This window comes from Astatotilapia calliptera, chromosome 9 (genome assembly GCF_964374335.1).
Source record: "Astatotilapia calliptera chromosome 9, fAstCal68.1, whole genome shotgun sequence".
NCBI lineage: Eukaryota > Metazoa > Chordata > Actinopteri > Cichliformes > Cichlidae > Astatotilapia > Astatotilapia calliptera.
In genome coordinates this window covers 18944295-18965419 of record NC_137430.1, presented here as the reverse complement: position 1 = coordinate 18965419, position 21125 = coordinate 18944295, and the positions used below count along the sequence as shown (strand labels likewise).

Here is a 21125-nt window from a genome sequence, read left to right as displayed (position 1 = left end):
GGAAGTATAAGACCATTGGATGACGCTGAGAGCCTAAAATATACACGCGAGAAACTACTGTTTTCTCGTTATTGTTGGAGATTTAAAAAAATGGAAGTACAATCATTTTTTTCTGCGTGTTTTTATTAAGAAAAAACTGAAGAGGCTGGTTTCTACGTTATCAACATGACAGAGACATAATAATAATGGATTGGATTTATATAGCGCTTTTCAAGGCACCCAAAGCGCTTTACAATGCCACTATTCATTCACTCTCACATTCACACACTGGTGGAGGCAAGCTACGGTTGTAGCCACAGCTGCCCTGGGGCAGACTGACAGAAGCGAAGCTGTCATATCGCGCCATCGGCCCCTCTGGCCAACACCAGTAGGCAAGTAGGGTAAAGTGTCTTGCCCAAGGACACAACGACCAGGACAGAGAGCCCGGCGATCGAACCAGATACGCTTCCCAACCCCCTGAGCCACGGTCGCCCCGAGAAGAGAGATATTGTATGCATGCTGGGAAATATTTGTTCCATCATCTAGTAAGACCAAAAATAAGAAGTAATTTCTTTTTTCTTTCTCTTTTTTTAAAATTTATTTTAAAATGTTTTACGATGTTGCAATCATTTGCTTAATTCTGAATGATAACCGCGCTAAAAAAAAAAAAGATAATTTCCCCCTATATCTTTGTCAACATCGCAGATACCTCAAATTTAGTTTGCATCCATACAATTTGTTTTACCCACAATGCACAGCTATGCTAGCGGCTCTGTAGCACAGCACAGAGGCTGCGAGCGGAAAAAACAACAACAACAGGCTACTTTACGAAGGCAGCTGCATGGATAGCGTAAACAACCAAAGCAACAACGACGACCAGGATTTCACATGCAGTGATATTTCCTCAAACCAAAATGCTCCTTAGCCTTAGAATGTGAGTACTCTGGGATCTTAAGTGTTTTCCACCACCCGAAGTGACATTAACCCGCTCCTTTAAGTGAAAACTGGTTGAAAGCTAGCGGGCTAGCACGCTAGCTTCCTGCATCTCTATGTTTGAGCGTCTTCCGGCAGCAGTGGCGGCAGCAGCAGTGCCATGAACAGTGGACTCCCACCTTCAGCTGCTCCGCTCGGGGGTGCCGGGATACCCAATGTCAAGGTGAAGTTTTGTCGATACTACGCAAAAGACAAAACCTGCTTTTATGGAGATGAGTGTCAGTTCTTGCATGAGGATCCGTCCTTGGCGAGTTTGCCGCTGCACGGCGGCGGCGGCAGCCCTGTCCCGTTGTCCATGGCCGGGGGTGGTGGGACGCCAGCGGGGTATTCCCTTGGCGGCTCCGCGGCGGGCTGCCCGGGCGGTGGGGGCACCGGCGTGCCCAAGAAGAGTGAAACATTGGGGCCTGCGAGTACGTCTCTGGAGGGGCAGCTGTTAACCAGTGAGTACAAATGACTGTAAACCAAGGCCTCGTGCAGGGTGACTGACTGTGACTTTACTTTCGGGCCTCACGGAGCTTTGTTAAAATTTTGCCCGAGGATTCACTGAGGCCTCTCAGCGCCAAAACAACGTGGTTTACTTTTACTTGCCAGACATTAGCAAAACAGCCCAGCGTGCAACTAGCATATATCGCGCTCTTTAACTGTCGCCTCACAAGTTTTGACTACACGTTGTGTTACCAGTATCTTAAAAACACAAAACATGAGCCATGCTGCTGTAGCCGAGGAGGCCTGTTGTGTTGTGTGACAGCTGTGAGTGGGCAGAAATCCGCGTCCCACTAACGTTAGCTCCTGCAGCTAATAGCCAGCTAGCGTTAGCTAAACTATGTTTAAACTGACCACTTTAACTTATTCTACCTGTTTGGGTTTCTCCTCCAAAAAAGGAGAAATGAGTGTTTTTATCAGCACTTTGCATTTTCTTCTTCACTTAACTTAAAGTGAAGTTTAGTGTTGTTCTCCAAGTTGAGTCTTTTCTAACACTAGCCTACCTACGCTAACGGTTTAGTAGGCATTGTTTTTGTGTGTTGTGTTTTTGTGTTTAAGTAGCATGCACTTTGCAGTCGTGCATTAAAAGCTGCCCTGGAAGTATTACTAAAAAAGTTTGCTGGTGGTAGCTATCACCTTGGGTCAAGCTTCAGCTGCGGCTCACTGTTTACATGCTTTCAAACTGTGATTGGCTGAAGACGCGCTCACTTGTGCACACATTAGCATGAGTGCATTACATTTTGGACTGTGTAAGCAATTATCTCTAACTGATATGGTCTGGTTGCAGTCCTAATCTGCAAAACTCTGCTTTTATTGTCATCTACAGTCCCAGGGATGGAAGGCGCAACCCTGAGCGATGCCAATCTTACCAACTCTTACTTCAGCAGCAGCTTTATTGGGGTCAATGGATTTGGAAGTCCAGCAGAGCCTAAATACTCAATGATGCAGGTACAAGAGGGACGCTGTAGGTCTGTCACAGTAAATGTACAGTTAAACGAACTGAAAATGAATATATGCGTGTTTTGTTTTGCTATGTTAGGAATACAATGCCTATGAAATTCTGAGTTGATGGTATACCAGTTACATTTCTGTATTGAGTTTGTTGTTATTGCCCTTTCTTTTTTTACAGGGAAACATAAAAACAGCTTCACAATAAACCAGTCTTCAAGTTCTTCATCACTCCAACTTTGAACATTTAGCTACTGTGAAATCGATGTGACACAATAGGTTAACGTCAGCCACTGCCATCATTAAGTTTCGTCTTTTGCTGTTGGGAGTCATCGAGGCATTTACTGGCGGGTATATCGCTACATCCCCAGTCAGTGGTTTTCACATGTACGTGACTGGCAACATGGTTATGTTAGGGTTGAACCTTATTTCTTTTCTTTCTTTCTTTCTTTTTGTGCCGTATGCAATAACTTTACTAGTAGACAATGCCCTCAGGCATGCTTTTGAAAGTTCAGATGCTGCTAACGATCTAAACTTGACTCTGCAGGTAGACTGCGTTGCTTTTTGGCCAGTGTTTAATGTCATTGAGCTGCCTCTCCAGTGAGTCTTTCATCTTGCTTTTAGACCAGCTCTGAATCCTTTGTCTTGGACTGTGGCTAGTGATGGTAGTCCTTGTTCAGCTCTCTGGGAGATCTGTTGTGAGCTTGAGGGCCACTCAAACCAGAACCTGGAGCCAGGTGAAGAGCTGGTTCACGTGCTCCTATTTCAAGCTGACAGAATGCTACAGAGCAAAACAAAGAGTGACGTGACCAGCCCAAAGCAGTGAAGTTGGACTATATCCAAAACCCTGGCCTCATGAAAGAGGCAGCTGAATTTGTAGATTAGTTATTAATTTGACACCAACTACTTTGGAACTAAAACATTTATAGGTTTAATACCAGCAGCTCCAACCTACCACCACAAAAAAAAGTTTTAGGTTTTTGAAAGCATAATTGGAGACTAAGGCCCTGCAGTTAAATTATTTTATGGTACTTCGTTGTATTTTGATGAACATAATTGGACAGCAGGGTGCTTTTTGTAACACATCTCCTCTGGATGCTGCTCTCCTTAGCGAATGACTACCAGCAGCAGCTCTCCCAGTCTTCTCAATGATGGTGCCAAGAACTTCAGCCACAGCACTCATGGTAAGCTGTATTGAGATATCTTTGGGGCACTAGCTGACACTCATCCACTGAAGTTTGGAAGGGGCCTTCAACACTTTGTGCTTTGCAGATCCAGTGAACTCCCCGACGTCCTCACTGTTCAGTGATTTTGGTGCTCTTAGCATTTCCCAAAGGAGAAAGGTGAGCGTACAAACATTGGGTCATAGCATTAAAGTTCTTTAAGGGTTCAGGATTACATTTTTATATAAGGAAGTACTTGAAGCCAAGATGAGTTAATTTGCCTCCAACAAGACTGATAGACGACTTATAATTTTTCCATTGTTTTCATTTGTGTTGGCAGGCTCCTAACCCGGCAGCGAGTGAATTCATCCCTAAGGGAGCTCCACGTATGGCCAATATGGCTCAGTCCACTGTCCAGGCCTTCCCCTCACCTCTCTTTGCACATCCTGGTCTCAGCAGCTCCACAGCTGCTGCACTGGCTCCAGGTGTGGGTTTTTTGAGAACTACCCTCTACCCAAACACTTTCTGTTGGGCTCAATTTTGTTTTTCATCTTTAGAAATTGTAATACTTGAGTTCGTGAGGGATTTCCCTCATATATTACTGTGAAATTAAATCTTTTCCTAAGAAACGTTTCTCATGTTCTGTCTCCTTTTTCAGGAATGTCGTTGTCTGCGGGATCTTCTCCTCTTCACTCCCCTAAAATTACACCACACACCTCACCTGCTCCCCGTCGACGCAGTCACACCCCAAACCCTGCCAATTACATGGTGCCCACCACCGCGTCTGACCAGGGTGCACACATTATCCAGAAAGAGACTGTAGGGGGGACGACCTACTTTTACACAGACAACACCCCGGCACCAATGGCTGGGATGGTACGGATACACTGTGCATTCAGTCACTTTAAACACAACAAAATGAATATCACTTAAATCAGTCTGCATTTTTAAGTTTTGATATAAATATGAGTTATTTAATAGGCTTCATTGAGATGTAAATTCATGGCCTAATAGGGACTGTAATTTGGTTTGTTTTTTGTTTTTTTTGTTTTTTATGACATCACAAGAGTTTCATTCTCTCGCATTCATTTGCATAGCTGCCTGAAAACAATATTTGTATGATCAGACTGGTTTCCATTTCTCAATAAATAGGAAGCTGTATTTTCTTTTTTCTGGTTGTTGCAGGTGTTTCCTACCTACCATATCTATCCCCCCACGGCGCCACATGTGGCTTATATGCAGCCGAAAGCCAATGCCCCGTCCTTCTTCATGGCTGATGAGCTTCGACAGGTATTGTCCTTGTTGACCAAACATTCCCCTTCTCTTCTCTGGAGCTTTATAACTGATGTCTTCTCCACTTGTTTCTTCTTCAGGAGTTGATAAACAGACATCTAATAACCATGGCCCAAATTGACCACTCAGAAAATCCAGGTAGAGCATCTACATTGTTGACATTATAAGGGATGCTTGTGACAACTGACCTTAAACATGCGCTTATAAAACTAAATGGCTGTTTCAGTGTTCTATTTTCTATATTTACATGTAAACAAACTAGCACTAGTGCTCATTGCAAGTCTGATGTAGAGTTATTCTGTCCTGTTAGTGTGCAATATGTTGGTTGTGGGCTCTGTGGGTATGTGTGTGTGTGTTGCTAAGATTGCAACTACCACAAACACAGCACGTCAGCAGTGCTGTGGAGCAACAGACAGCTTTTCAGTGTCTTCCTTAAGGCACGTGTTGGAAAGTCTGGCTCAGATTCAGTTTTAAAATAACTCAGGCTAGTAAGCCGTCATTTTTTGTTAATAGTTAACTCACTGGAGATGATGCCACACACGTTGCTTTTGATCACAAATCCTTGAGCTTTTGTAATAGAGTGAATGTCCGTTTCAGGCTCAGTCTTGTTTTACTTTTGGTTTCTGTCACGCTCCTACTTCACCTTCTTCAGGGACTTTTTTAAAAATTCTGCTGTGACTGGTTTTCACAATTATTCGAGATAGTTTACCGTCTGGGGAAAAGCTCTTGGTCACTAACAGGGAAAACAAGATTTCTGATTGTTTTTCAAACAAGCTTTTTGTACCACAGGAATATGAACTTTACAGTAAATTAAACCAAAAATCTTGTTTGTTGCCACTAGGGTTGGGTGATTGGACAAATATATTGACTATAGGTTGAGCCCATCGGCGATCGTTTTAACGAGGGCGATTTATTTATTTGCCCATGAACAAGTTTTCTAATAAGGATTTAGCTAATAGAAGCAGCCAACAGAAAAAATAATAATAGCGCTGTTTTAACAGCACCCTCTTTCATCTGCGAGCAAATGCACCCTCCTCAGAGCACGCCCAAATGCACCCTCCTCAGAGCACGCCCAAATGCACCCTCCTCAGAGCGCGCCCAAATGCACCCTCCTCAGAGCGCGCCCAAATGCTTGTTGATGGAGCTGCAGAAGCTGGTGATAGCCTAGCATACTAATTCGGATGGTGGACACGTACATGCTCATGTAAGTTAGTCGTGTTTGAGTACTTTGCTCGCACTATACGACTGCACAAGCGGCACACCACTTTGGTTACATCCTTAGGTTTACCGCTCTCATCCCAAATTGGTGACTTTATATATATTTTTTGTGCTGTCAGCGTTAATGTGCGGTCATCACGACTAACGGGATTAACAATTAACCCATCTGGAGCGCAGACTGAGTCAAAATCCTTGAAATGTCTCTGTCAACGCATTTTGGACAGTTTGTCCAAAGTTCATTCTGCGCTCCAGACGGGTTGAGCACGTTAAAATTTTTAATCGTGATGATTGAATTAACACTGCGTTAACGCTGACAGCCCTAATCTTTTTTGGAAATTAGTTTGTCCATCTTTGGACTTCTATCTTGTAAATGCGCAAATCAGTCTGTGCATGATTATATTGCTCCGCCTATCAAAAAGTGAATATATCACCCATTGTCGATTATTGGACTAAGGATTGTCGGTTGGAACATTTTTACATATCGCTCAACCCTAGTTGCCACTTACATTTTAAATCTTTACTTTTTGTGCAGTATGTGGTGTTTTTTCTCTCTCTAAAAATGCCTGTTTTTGGTAGATGTACCATCTGAGGTGGACAGCTATCACAGCCTGTTTCCCCTCGAGCCCCTTCCCCCACCAAACCGCATGCAGAAGACCAGCAACTTCAGCTACATCACCTCGTGCTACAAGGCAGTGAATAGCAAAGATGACTTACCGTACTGCCTGAGGAGGATACATGGTAAGAAATGTGGCCATCATATGCATTTTTCTCAGATGCCACACACCATGTCAGATAATCCTAAGAGTTGATTCACCCTCCCAATAGCCCAGTTTAATAAGCGAAAGAAGCTGTTCCAGCATTTCTAATATTGTAATGTTGTATTGTAATGCCTGAGCCTGGTTCTGCCAGAGGTTTCTTCCTGTTAAAAGGGAGTTTTCCTTCCCACTGTCGCCAAAGTGCTTGCTCATTGGGGGTCATATGTTTGTTGGGTTTTTTCTCTGTTTGTATTATTGTGGGGTCTCCTTTACAATATAAAGTGCCTTGAGGTAACTGTTGTTGTGATTTGGCGCTATATAAATAAAATTGAGTTGAATTTAATTAAATGCTTTCATGGGTGCACTGCAGCTCTAAACTTTCAATACATTACTTGGGGGGAGCTGCGACTCAGTCTGACAGAACAGATTTTTATCTCGTAAGCTCTGTAATGCAACGTTTACTTAATGTCCAGTTGAGTTCATGTTAGAATAGAACATTCAATACCTGAGTGAATCCAGCAAGCAGGTGTAGTTCCACCTTCATGCTCTTTCCAGGATCTGCTCCTCCCCAAATGAGTATTTCTGTAACAACAGGCTTTCTAATCTTGTCTACTACATTTGGCCAATGTCCAGACCAGAGAGGTATACCCCACGAAAGTTTGAATATAGCTCAAACGTGTGTGTGTGTGTGTGTGTGTGTGTGTGTGTGTGTGTGTGTGTGTGTGTGTGTGTGTGTGTGTGTGTGTGTGTGTGTGTGTGTGTGTGTGTGTGTGTGTGTGTGTGTGTGTGTGTGTGTGTGTGTGTGTGTGTGTGTGTGTGTGTGTGTGTGTGTGTGAGCAAGCACTCCCAGTCGGACAGTGGTTATCAGCTGTCTCTGTTAAGACGGCTTTCTGTGTCAGGCTCTGTTTTGTTTACATAAAAGGGAAGTTTCACATATCATCTGACACTTCTTCACAAAATAATCCCTATGAGTACCGCCTACTCCAATAAGAAGCATGTAAGATGAATATGATGATGATAGAGACCATATCAGCATTAACAGTAGAAATCAACACTGCTGGAAATAAGACAAGAGATGAATGCTATAGAAAATAATGTTAATATTGGGATTTAACTCACAGAGCAATAATTAATTAATGAATTTGATCAAATTATTTTAATGCCAAGGACGTTCTGAAACTTTAAACTCCATAGATTTAAACATGAAATGTTACCTTCCCACAGCCTAATAAAGGAGTTGTGGAAATTGCTTTAGTTTTATAGCAGATAAAACTGAATATTAATTTTATTGACTTGCATCGTGTGTGTGTGTGTGTGTGTGTGTGTGTGTGTGTGTGTGTGTTTTATGAGCTGCAATCCCAATCTAACATAAAATGAATGTCTTATAAATAATTCATATTTTTAATATGCAAAGGTTTCCGCCTCGTTAACACAAAGTGCATGATGCTGGTGGACATGTGGAAGAAGGTTCAGCACTCAAACACTGTAACATTGAGAGAGGTCTTCACCACCAAGGCCTTTGGAGACCACTGTGAGTGTAATCAGCTGTATTTGAACAGAAATTTTATATAGCTACATGATTTTAGACTTGCATTTTATCTGGTTACATAACTATATTTTATACTAAATTGGCTCAATGTTTTCTCACGCTTTTGTCTTCTTCCCCAGCTTTGGTGTTCTCGTATGATTTCCATGCAGGTGCAGAAACCATGTTCAGCAGACACTTTAATGACCCAGCAGCAGACTCGTACTTCACCAAAAGGAAATGGGGTATGCTGACTGTCCCTCCCTTCCTCGTCCTTTGCTACGAATAGGCCTAGCATCACCTCACACGCCTTTCTGCACTCCCTCCCCTTCACACATTTCGACTCTGTTTACTTGTTTGATAATGAGGTCATCGGCCCAAGTCTATTTGAGTGCATGCGTTCATGATTGCATTGCATGCAGTTGTGCTCATGCCATGCTTATAGGTATGTAGGTAGATGGGTTAGATTGTGCAAACAAATAATACATGATGTTTTTAAGAAATTCAAAGTGTCTAAAAATATGTTTTGGAGAGGGTTTTTTTGTGTTTTTTGAAGTCTTGTTTGGTAGCCTAAGCTGACGGTTGGCAAGCATGGGTCTTTGTGATAGACACACGGGGACTTGGAGGAAACTGTGGCTGAAACTGATCCTAAGGCAGGTGCTGTTAAATAGCCTGTATACAGGAATGACAGACAGAGGAAGCAGAGGCATTCAGACCTTGGTCTTTGTGTCATCCATTCCAAACACTGATAAGAAACCACAACAAATGAGATGTATATACAAGCACGTGTGTGTGTATATAACAAGTGTCTCTCAGATGCCTTTGCACACGGGTACATGATGATTATACACCGAAATACCAGATAATGTCATCTGAAGCCATTTCATTCTGGAATGGTCTTTAGTGAAACAAACAGGTTCCTTATTCTCACATGTTGCATTGTGGTTTGATTGTGTTGTACACACCCTAACGCTCTACTGCCTGACTTACATTACCCAATGCGAGTGGTTCACATTGGTTGTAAAACTTGCAGGGGGATTACGAGAAAGAAGTGAGTACTGCCCCGATAATAAACACGATTTCTAGAAACGGTAAGCGGTCTTGCCTTATGAGACGCTTGTTCAAACTGACTGAAACGAGTATTTTGATGAGTAAGAATTTCATTAGCGGTTCTCAGTGATGTAGTGAACTCGTCAGTTTTACGTAAAGTAGGCTTCCACAGTTAATCACATTTTAATCTCGGTCACAACTTTGGCTTCCCACAATTAAATGACCATAATTGACTGATATTAAAATTGCGTGCTACATCAATAGAACGCAAAGTAAGAGCAAATCCAAGTGCTCCTTAATCGTCTCCCATGACCCTAACAGCATGTGCTAGTCACAGCTGTTCCCTGCATCCGGTTGCTTGAAGTTTCCGGGATGCAGTCTGGCCCAGGAAAACTTTGTTAAAAGATCAATATAAGATGTAACAGGCCGTTTCAAAACAAAAATCAAATGTCAGGACTGGAAATACTTTGGCTTCAGTGCAAGTGATTTTTAAACAAGAATAAATCCTATGCAAAGCATACGGAGTTGTCTGCACCACAAAGCAACACAGCTAACTTACTCGGCTGTCTGAAAATAAACTGCTGACTAAATGCATGAAGGCCGGAAAGAAGCCTGTACAGCGCATCAGGGTCTCCATCAGCTCACAAAACCACACTGAAATCTCCAATGCCAATAACATTTGATGTGTGTCCACCAAACACATACATAACGAAGGCTTCAGAAAAGTTGTGGATGACTTTATCCTCCTGCGCAATTTTTCCAAATTGGTAAAACCTGCGCACAATGCAAAACCTCACAGGGATCTCACAGCTGTTGAGTGCTTTACAACTAGTTTAATGTGCATCCAACAGATGCACATTGAATGAATGAATGAATGGAATGAATTCCTTCATATTTTGTTTTTAGAAAATGCAATTAAGTCACTTCTTAACTGCAAACAAAGTTGCAATTAACAGGAATGCAGCATAGTGTAAAAGTAAAGATACAGTAAACAATATGTCATTGAGCTTCTTGATTTTATCAGGAATTTTTAGTTGTTTTCTGAGTCTGCACTGTCGCTGAGCTTGTTAATCTACACACTGAAGTTCATGCGTTTTTACTCATATCAGACCTCTAAGAAACAGCTTGTCATGAAGATAAGGTTACTGAGGAAGTAGTCTGAGGTTTAGTTCATAAGTAATGTAAAACCTCACACCACTTTTGTGCAATAAAACTTTTTTCTCATGTGCAGGACAACATGAACCCCCTCCACCACGGCAGCACGCGGGTCTTCTCCCAGAATCCCTCATCTGGGCATACATCGTCCAGCTCAGCTCAGCCCTGCGCACCATCCACACGGCGGGCCTGGCCTGCCGTGTGATGGACCCCAGCAAAATTCTCATCACTGGCAAGACCAGGTATACACGCTATTCAAGTGTCTAAGCACATATTTCATTGTTCAGTATGGATATAAGAATCATAGCCTGTCTCTTATAACCATAAATGTCCATGTGTGAAAGAACATGAATTTATTGTTAAGCTCAGAGATGAAACTATGACTTAAGTGTAAAAAAAAAAAAAAAAATCTATTAAAAGCAAAAGAATATTTTCATTCAGCGCTTACGTTTTTCATAACAACGCTACTGTGCATGCACAACAAACGTGTATGTTACCTAATGCCTAATGCGCTAATCTTTGTAGGTTACGGGTGAACTGTGTTGGGGTGTTTGATGTCTTAACATTTGACAACAGTCAGACCAATCATCTTGCCCTTATGCCACAGTACCAGGTACTTTATCAGCTTCATGTGAAATTATTTTATTTTAGTACTGTCGTTCTGTTTTACTTCAAAAGCTGAGGAAGTGTGGTTAAAGTTTATTTTTGTGTCGTTTTTGTAGCAAGCAGATCTCGTGTCACTGGGCAAGGTTGTGCTGGCTTTGGCATGCAACTCCCTGGCTGGCATACAAAGGGAGAACCTGCAGAAGGCCATGGAGCTGGTGTCTATCAACTACTCTTCAGACCTCAAGAACCTCATTCTGTAAGGGGGTGGTGGTGTGATGTTACCCAGTTTGGGGGGGGGGACTAAAATGCCTGCACTTAATACCTGTTTTGGGTTATCACTGGTATCTGTAGCTTGGAGGAATCTTCAGTTTACTTCCCTGTTTTTTGGTGGTAGAGTGGCTAAGGTGATGGCAACCAGACCTAAATTAATAAATGAAAAGTAAACAAGTCAGTTAACATTGTCCACCTAATTTATCTGTATTAGTCTAGCTTGGTGTGAGAGTCCAAAGGCTGCTACATACTGCTGTTATTTCCTTTGTATGTTCCTTATTTTACTGCCTGTTACACATGTCGCGTGTCAGTGTAGCTGACAAACTCATGCGATGTGAAACAATATTAATGGACGTGGCGGTAAACGCATTGGTTTTATCGTAAGTGCAATAAAGGCTTCTGTACATGTATTGCAACAAACACAACCACATTGAGACTGAACAAAAAAGTGTTGTCAACTCATTCTGACCACAATCCGTGGTTTAACTTAAACTATTTCAAAAACACAAATAAAAGCTGTCCGTGGGGCAAGAAGGGACTACTGAGCCTTTACTGTTAGCTTCCTCTATGTTATGTTAGCTCTACCACGAGCAATCAATGCACTTCTGCTGACAGGTATTGTAGCAATACCTGTCAGCAACTTTGGAGTCGTGTCAAACTTCTGTAGGATTAATTGTAATCGGAAATGATTAGAACATTTAAAAAAAAATCTTGACCTAGGATTCAAATAGTCAGATTTTATGCATTTCTCAGTGTCTGTGTTAGTCCTATGCAGTGTTTCTGTTATCTGAAAGACGTTTATCTTTATGAAAAAAGAAAAAAAGACGAGGTCTTCAGCACCTAAACATGCAATCATGCGATTCGTGTATTGAATAAGTAAGAAGAGCTGAGAAAAATATCTGCAGGGACTTTCAGTCAGTGTGACCTTTTTGTGGTGGTGTGAAGCTAAATAACCTTTGAAGTTTAACGGCCATTGACTTATCAGATCTGCGTCCTGTAAATGAAGTGAGAGTTGACCTCTTAATAGAACTGATGCTTTTATACTTCAGTAAATTGTGACATGCAGTATACTCAGGCTACTGTCACAGGTGGCATAATAACATGTCAGCTGAGTTTTCACTTAATTTTGTCTGCGTATAGATGAAATTAACCAAAACTTAGCATATAAGAGAAAGCTGGAATCTGATTGGTTAGTAGCGTTTGATCTTCTAATTGAAGCACTCACACTTGTGCTGTTTAAGGTTTTAGCAGTGTTTTATACCTTTTTGTCCACGGCTTGCACCTTATACTTAATGGTGAAGAAGAAAATGGCAGTGTGTAAAGAAACCGCCTTCTTGTGAGTGCAGTGGCGCCTGACCTGAACTCGCACGAAGGTAAATTGTTGCTGTGTTTTGCAGGTATCTGCTGACCGAACAGTCTCGCCTGCGCAGCGTCAATGACATCATGCCGATGATTGGAGCCAGATTCTACACACAACTGGATGCGTCGCAGATGAGGAATGACGTCATTGAAGAGGATCTGGCCAAGGTATGATGAAGGTTATGTTGAATACACAGAGAAGGTCTGAACAGAAAACGTGTCTGTAACATGAATCAGCCATATTGTTTACTCCATGTGCGGTGGATAAAAGGGGGTATTACCTTGGTTAGCAAATAGGGAAGTTGTGTGTGTGTGTGTGTGTGTGTGCACGCACAGGATGTTGTACAGTATATTGTGGACTTGTTGGAGCATCGATGTGTGAAACGCCCAACCCGACCCCATCTCAGTCTTTTTCTTTCGGTCAGGCCCCAGCTTCCTCTTCCGGCCTTGTCTCCGTGCTGACACGCCAAGTGAAGTAGCTTGTGGGGTTTTGTTTTTTTTGTTTGTTTTGTGTTTTGTTTTTTTTGTTTTTTAAACCTCCTAGCTGCAGACCCTGTTTACTATCTATTCTGAGTAGGTGTTATGAAAACAGAGTTCTTTAAATTTGAGTGATGTCAGTAATGTTTCATGAGAACACAAATGGTTCTCAGTAGTATGAGTTTTTTAGTCCAAACTCAGCTAATGACAGTATGTAGATGAAGCTGAATGCATGCCTGCGTGTGTAAAAATAGCAGTAGCCCCCTGCGTTTTCCTGGTCACTCTTATATTGTTGAAGAAAAGCTTTATTTGAAAGTTAAAAGTTAAAAGTTTCATGTAAACCATTTTGAGTTTGTGGTTGCATCATTGTAACAGTGCTGCTGTGTTAAGTTACAGGTTGTTGTTGCTTCAGCCATGATGCTGCTTTTAAAGACACTCGTTAATCTTTAATTTAGATTCTAATTTGGTCATTTTGCCAAGAAGCACTCATTGTTTTGTTTTCTTGTGATGTAGATGTAGTAATACAAATACAGCTGGTATCTATCACTGGTACCCATGCTTGATATTTTTAGCCATCTGGAACACATCAGATTGAATGATTTTGAGGTAGACAAAGGAAATCTCATGTTTGGCTCTGCTTGCAGCTGTAACTGTTCATCAGATAGGGAGAGGGTTAACAAAATGAAACAGACACTGTTCAGTCAACTCCAGAGACCCCCGCCCCCCTCCAAACAATGTATCCGTAGCAGTATGTTTACAGTAAACGGTATGTAATTTAAACACTATGGTTATTTGCTAACGATACAAAGAGGAGATTTGAAATGTTTTTCTCCTAAACTGTATGAACTGTGTGAATTAATTGCCAGCAGGATCTTTTAACAGAAGCTTGGACAGAGCATTGTTTGCACCTCATTCTTTTAACAGGTCCCTGTAAGCTTTTCATTTGCCTCAACCTCATTCTTTCACAGTATTTCAGTTTGTAATACCTCAGTGGTAAAAGGATGGGTGAATTGCCGTCAACCCGCTGGGCGGGCGAGCGGTTTGGACAGCTAAGTTTATGAATCCGATAACTGGACAGCCAGTCAGCGCAGGAGCTTCAGATTCATACCATAGGTGCATCTACTTAAATTTCTTGGATGTTTGAATCTCAGTAACTTGAATCTCAAGCTCAGAGTAAGTTTTCTGAAAATCTTGTGACTGCGATAACTTGAGAACAAGCGGACGTGCAATTTTGAACAGGTGCACAGGTGTGTCTACTAGAAGGCTGAGGGGGTAGCACTGGTGGTTGTTTTTATTTTTTGTAAATTAACGCTTTTAAGTGCGACAGACCTGAACTGCAGTCAGCCCTGATTTAGGCTTCTGCAGTGAATGTCTGTAGAAGCTATGATGTAGCCAGCGTAAGTGGCTGGCATTTATGCTTGTGTAGCTGCTTTGTGTGTTAATTACAATGTGATTGTGTCCCGGTTGTTTACATGTGGTGCCAGCCGATGGAAAGAAATACAGTTCCTGGGACGTTTGTTTGTTTGTTTATTTTTTTGTCCCTCTAGTTTTTCCTCTTCTTTGTTCATTCCCTCGCATCCATTCTGATCATTTGCTGACATTTGTGAGTTCTTATATTATTATTTTGATTACTATCCCTTCTACTGAGACAGACGCGTAATGTGGTTTGGCATTGCCTTACTGAAAAAACTGCCCCATAAACCTATACATGTCATTTGGTATTGGTAGTATCGTCACAGATGTGCAAGTTACCCGTCTTGTGCAATAATGCAGCTCCACACAGTCATGAAGACTTTGCTCTAATGGCAGGCAAATTCAGCCTGAAGAACTCAGCATCTGTGATTTGCAGAAAGAATGTCTAATGTTGATTAGCCAGGCCACAGTAGAGGTAAACACTTCACTTCAGAGAAGACAGCAGCGTTTCTGGATCTTGTTATTACAAGTTCTTCCATTTGCATGGTTTTCCGCTTTCCTTTTTAGTCAGTGTGGCCTGAGTGGTGTTGAGCCTCGATATTTGCATGTGTCTGCATTTGCTGAATTTTTAAAATTATTTATATACTAGACCAATCTCTGACCAAATCCCCAAATTCTTGTTTCTCAGCATCACAGTGAGAAAAACCACAGTTTTTCACAGACTTTTTTAAAAGACTATTGACTATTATTAACTCATTTTTTTTTAAGCGGCATGAAACTATTCCGGTCTTTGTCCCCAACATCATCGAAACTTGTTGCTGGTATCAAATTCCAAAACGGCAAATATTTATTATGAATCAGTTCCTTAGTTTCGGCGTTTTGGATGTTCTCATTTTCATTTTTAAACTCTATATATAGTTCAAATAGATCATTGCATTCTGTTTTTATTTCCTTTTAGGTTTATTGGATCCTGAAAAAGTTTATTTTTTTGTTAGTGTTAGTAGTAGTTTTCTTCTGATTCAGTTAGTGGACACAGAAGCTAGTCTGAAAATACTGTTACAGAAAAATGAATCCTGAATACATTTTCAAATGAGCCGAAATGATTGGCCAGTTGATTTTCAGTAATTGTCGCTTTGTCCAACAGTGAAGATACAGTTGACAGGGTGAGACAGAGGAAGAAGAGAAAGGAGAGGCAGGAATTAATTATATCTGCAGACATGAAGGTGAGCTGTAATTTGCTGCAGTGCAGTAATCTGTCATGGAGTGAGCAACATCACGTTTTCAACAACTTTAGGTGCAGATTTAAAGTTACAGTACGCGTTGGTGAAGAGTGTCTAGCATTCTTGGGCTTGGACACGATGTGAGAGTGTAAACAAGCTGTTTTTCAGAGGAAAGGTGTGAATTTTGGGACACTCAAGCATTCACTGGCATACCATTAGCTTATAACCATCTGTTGTTGTTTAGCTGGCCTGTTGTCAGCTATCCAGAGATGAGAGGGTCCCACGTGTAATCTGCTGCCAATAAGTAACTGCGACAATATCTGGAATAAACAAGCATGTTTATGCCTGTTTTTGTTCATTTGTGCAGTTCAGGAGATAAGGGATGAGGTGGAAATGAGGGAGGATGTAACAAGGAGATTATTAAAATATACATGTACAAGTGTTAAAAGAGATGTTCGTGCGTGTGTGTTTTTTTTGTTTTTTTTGGGGGGGGGGGGGGGGGTGTTTAAAGCTATACTACATGTATCGCCAGTCTCTAGCCACAGACAAACAGGGAAATGGCGACGTCTATCTCAGCATGACATGACAGCATGGCAACTTCCACAAACTGGCACCTGCTCGCATTTATTTTTAATGGATTATTTAAGTTAAAGATGTTTATGAGAATGCATCACATAATTCCACCCTAATCAATGTATATTTATGAGTACATCATTCTTTTCTCTATTATGTGGATTAGGTTGGGTGGTTTTGATGTGTAGGAGCCATGATGTAGGTGTAATATTGGTTTACTTCTGTCTTGCACGTCTTTGATTTCAGAGAATTGTTTTTTGGGTTCACTTTCAGTCAGAGGGAAGTATCTTGTAGACCCCGTGAGAGAAAACGGAGCTCAGCACCATGTATGGGCAGAAAGTCAACAGCAGCGGTTTCAGTTTTTGGAAGCATTCCTTGCAGGGGGAACCTGAGCTTTTGATTTGAAATTGGTGTTTTATAAGAGAAAATCCCACTGGAATATATGTTTGTTTATTTATTTATCTCCCTGCCCCACCCATCAAATTTAAACCCCCTCTCATTTGGCCCATATTCATTGCACTTAACATCTGTACTCTGTTTACAGCTGCAGGAATGAAAATACAATTTAAAGCAGCATTCACTGCATGTTGGTAATGAGTGGGGAATTTTACTGCCTGCTATCGCCACTAGTGGCAGAGTATTTTTCTCCTCTGGTGTTGCTTTCAACGTTGCTTCTTTCAACTGAAAGAAAAATGAAAATTTCTGGTGCAGACAAATAAAATTGGCCCCCCTGTTTTGTTTTGTTTTTTCTGCAGGAGGTGCAAAATGGCCGACTCTTTCGCCTGCTGGCCAAGCTGGGCACCATAAATGAACGTCCAGAGTAAGTACCACTTGTTGAACATTGCATCATAGTGTGTGATTTATTTCTGTTACAACTGCATAGTCTTGTGTTGTGCCAATCAGATTCCAAAAGGACCCAACGTGGTCAGAAACAGGCGACCGGTACCTGTTGAAGCTTTTCCGGGACCACCTGTTTCACCAGGTGACAGAAGCGGGGACGCCCTGGATTGACCTCAGCCACATCGTCTCCTGCCTCAACAAAGTCAGGGAGCTTTCTTTTTTTGGTCTCTTTTAATACTTTTGTTTTTAAATAAGCAGATATTTGATAAGTTGTGCACTTCGTGGAACTATTTAATGTGTACAAGTTAGGCAAACATGCACAGCAGCCCAATTTTCTGTTAATGCTTCAATAGCATAGGCTAAAATCGCACATCAGTGTGCCCAGTGACTGCAAATGGAAGTTAAAAAAAAGATTAACATGTTTTACAGTGTAGCGATTTTCCAAATTTCAGTTCCAAAACACTGAATTATACAGTATGTCAGTCCGAACCAGCACCATACATGTGTAGATCCTTTTTAACCACCAGCTTAACTTCCTTGTCAAGCTGTCACTGTTTTTCTTAACACTTTAGTTCCTCTTTTCACTTCATTAGCCTGAATCTAATTAAAGCTGTGACTTTTCGCAGTTACAGCCTTTTCATTTGAGTAAACTGTTGTATGAATAGCTGCACTCACTGTTAAATTTGTGTCAGATAGTCTTATCCTGTTATCGGTGCACCCACATGACCTTGTGACTTGCAAAAGCGATCCCAACTGATTGTCAAAACAGTTGCTTTTCTCATAAGAATGAATTGCTTTTGTATGCTAACTGTAGCAAAACAGAAAACAACACTTACAAAATATACTTTTTTTTAAAAAGTTCTGTTTCTTGTGTTCATTTAGCTGGACGCAGGCGTTCCTGAGAAGATCAGCCTGGTGTCTCGGGACGAGAAAAGTGTCCTGGTTGTGACCTACTCGGACCTGAAGCGCTGCTTTGACAGTACCTTCCAGGAGCTGCAGGCCGCTGCATCCGGCTCTCTGTAGCGCCGCTTTCAGGCCCGGCAGGGTGGAGTTGCCGGGACCTGGAGCACATTTTTGCACTACAGTGGAGGACCAGGCTCAAAGAGATGACATCAGCATGGCAAAGGCAGCGGGGCAGGGCTTCGTGAACCTCAGTCACATACACTGACCCTGTCCACCAGGAAGGCTTTTCTAAAATGTAACTTTTCTTTTTTAGTTTTCTTAAACCCCACAGCTGAAAGTTTAAAAACAAAAGGAGGAAAACAAAAGTTTAAGGACAAACATGGAAGCTGTGACGAACACATATGATGACATTTTTTTAAGATTTGGGGAACAAAGTGAGACACAAAACATGACGTTTTGAACTTTTCCTGCTTTTATTGTTTGTTTCTACAGCTGGGGTTTATTTTTCTGAGGAGGATGCACTAAGATTTTAATTTTTTTGTCAAGTTTTGTTATTTTTATGAATATGTGTGAGTGGCCTACAGGGTGAACAGAGAGCTAAAATCACACATGGACATAAATTACCAGAGCAGACTCGGAATTGAAACAAAAACAAAAAAAAAGAAATCTAGCTTTCTACTGACTGCATCTTTCTTCCGGTTGGAGACCACACCCCTTCATTCTGAAGCACTTGGAGACGGGAGACACCACTCAAGGCTTTCATTGGAGTTGGACAGCTAACTAGCTTTAGCCTTGGTTGATGGTTCCCTTTTGACAAAAGGAAATAAAACCACTTGGGTAGGGCGGGAAGGGTTTGTAAAACTGGAAAACAAATAAGGTTTTCAGACATTTTGGTTCAGGAGATTATGGAATTTGGATTCATTTGCAGTGGGGTGGCATGGAATGGGATTTGGGATTGGGTGGGTGGAGACTTGTGGTGTCTATGGGCACTCAGGAAGAGGTGTCTTCTCCTGGGGTAGTGTGAGATGGGGTGGGGTGGGGATGCGTGGTTTCTGTTGGCACTGAGGAAGGGGTGTCTTCTCCTGTTGCCGTCTACCAAGTGTTTGTTTCATATGCAGCAACCACCTTTGGTCAATGGACATGGTCGTGGCATCTACCGCTCAAGGAAGGGTCATTTTGGCTGTGCTACCCAACACTTGGGTGTAGCCCATGGGTGGGGCTTCTGTTGAGGTGGAGCCATAGCTGCCTCTTTGTGGAATGTCCTTATTTGGTCCCACACCTATCTTCTCACCTCTAATGTCCCTTATATATGTCTCTTTCTTACTGTTCCCTCTTTTTCCATCCCTTTTATCCCAAACTTCACCTCCCCTCAGGGGGTCTGGGCCCCTCTACTTTTGAGAAAAAGCAATGCTTTTGTGACTTTTTCCCAGCTGTTTTTTTTCTTTGCTCAGTTGTTGTGCAGGAATGCATGATGGGAAATTGGGAGGGCTGTCAAGTTTTCTTTTTTTGCTTTTTTTTTTTTTTATTCTGTGGACCAATTCCAGCAGGGGTTTAGGTAAATGGGAAGGGGATGGAGGGCGAAGGAGGATACAAACAGGGCACCACCTGTAATTTGTTTTATTTGCGTGTTTATTTTTTTAAGATCATGAAATACAAACGTGCTGGAGACACAGCAGCAGCGCTGGCTGCTGCACTCACTTGGATGACTTGGTTTTCTCTCAGGATGACGAACAGCTGGATGGGCCCAATGATTGAATGTGTCTGGCTGTCATTGGCTGCCCCTTGTCCAGTCATATAGATGAGCTACAGTGGAGTGGGCGGGACGTCTTCAGATGGCGGTTTTAGGAAGTTAATGTAAGTTTAAGACATTGTGGGGGGGGATTTCATGTTGCCCTGAAGCACAGATCTACTTTTGGTTCATTTAACACTCAGACATTGTTCATTTACCTTCAATTACCCAGAAAACAACAAGCTAAGTTCTGCCAAGCTACAATTGCTGATTCGTCCGATTCAGATTTTTCATAGAAACATTTAAATGTTACAAACACGAGACTTTAAAGTGACAAAGACTCTAACACACAGTCGACACAGTTGAATCATGATGATAGAGGTCAAAATCAAGTAAACTGTCCCAGATGCAGTCGACTTATGTGAGCTTTTCAGTGCGGTCTGTTCTTGGGGGCAACAACAAACCTTCAGGGTGCTGGCTGTGTTAGATCATGTACTACTTCCTCTGTTTTAGTAAATGAGAAAAAAAATGAACCGACAAAACTTATCTGGTGAATGTGGTGCTTTAGGAAACCCTTTGAAACAAACTTGCACACATTTTGAAAAACACACACGCCCCTCCTGACTCGGCCTGTGTAACGTCAGTGCTCATATCACTGTATTCCACATGATAACACACACTCCGGTTAATATTAGTGATGACCTTCTCCTCTTCCCCAACATCAACACACCTACAATCACCATCTTAGTATGTTTTAAGCCCCTCTTGTGTTCTTGTCTCAAATTTTTGCAATATTTGTGTGTACAGCAGTATTTTAATAAAGAATACCAAAACTGATACTGATGTTGAGTCTTTTTTGGGGGGGGGGCAGTTACAGAGACCATCATTTTTTAATATATAGGTAAAATATAACAGTCATACATAATAAAAACATGGATTTTACTGTATTATAAACACATTCCTCTTTGGTTTTCTTTGAAACTGCATGATGGGCTTTAACCTCACTTATTACTGGTTTAAGGCACTGCTGTAGCTTATCTCCTTGGGTGGGTGGCTTGTGCGGAAAGGCTGCTGAGACCTGAGTTTAAGCTTGCCCTGGACCATTTCTTGTGTGTCATTTCCTGCTTTCCTATACCGACTTATCAAAATAAAGGCTGAAACTGCACAAATAAA

At 41.7% G+C, this 21125-nt stretch overlaps 1 protein-coding gene across 2 annotated transcripts; it reads left to right on the top strand.

Annotated features, from left to right (window-relative positions):
• Positions 1 to 263: 263 nt before the first annotated feature.
• Positions 264 to 20789, top strand: pan3 (poly(A) specific ribonuclease subunit PAN3). Of its 2 annotated transcripts, XM_026179534.2 has the most exons (18): positions 264 to 1412; positions 2282 to 2403; positions 3515 to 3587; positions 3676 to 3746; positions 3907 to 4051; positions 4225 to 4442; positions 4752 to 4856; positions 4940 to 4997; positions 6654 to 6815; positions 8247 to 8363; positions 8501 to 8602; positions 10639 to 10804; positions 11088 to 11175; positions 11285 to 11424; positions 12836 to 12965; positions 17236 to 17300; positions 17384 to 17522; positions 18203 to 20789. In XM_026179534.2, the coding sequence occupies exons 1-18, from the start codon at positions 1073 to 1075 to the stop codon at positions 18341 to 18343; spliced, it is 2382 nt and encodes a 793-aa protein (XP_026035319.1). In that variant the 5' UTR covers positions 264 to 1072; the 3' UTR covers positions 18344 to 20789. The 2 variants fall into 2 exon arrangements, with proteins under 2 accessions (XP_026035319.1, XP_026035323.1); XM_026179538.2 differs by lacking the exons at positions 264 to 1412; positions 2282 to 2403 and adding an exon at positions 2630 to 2790.
• The last annotated feature ends 336 nt before the right edge of the window (positions 20790 to 21125 follow it).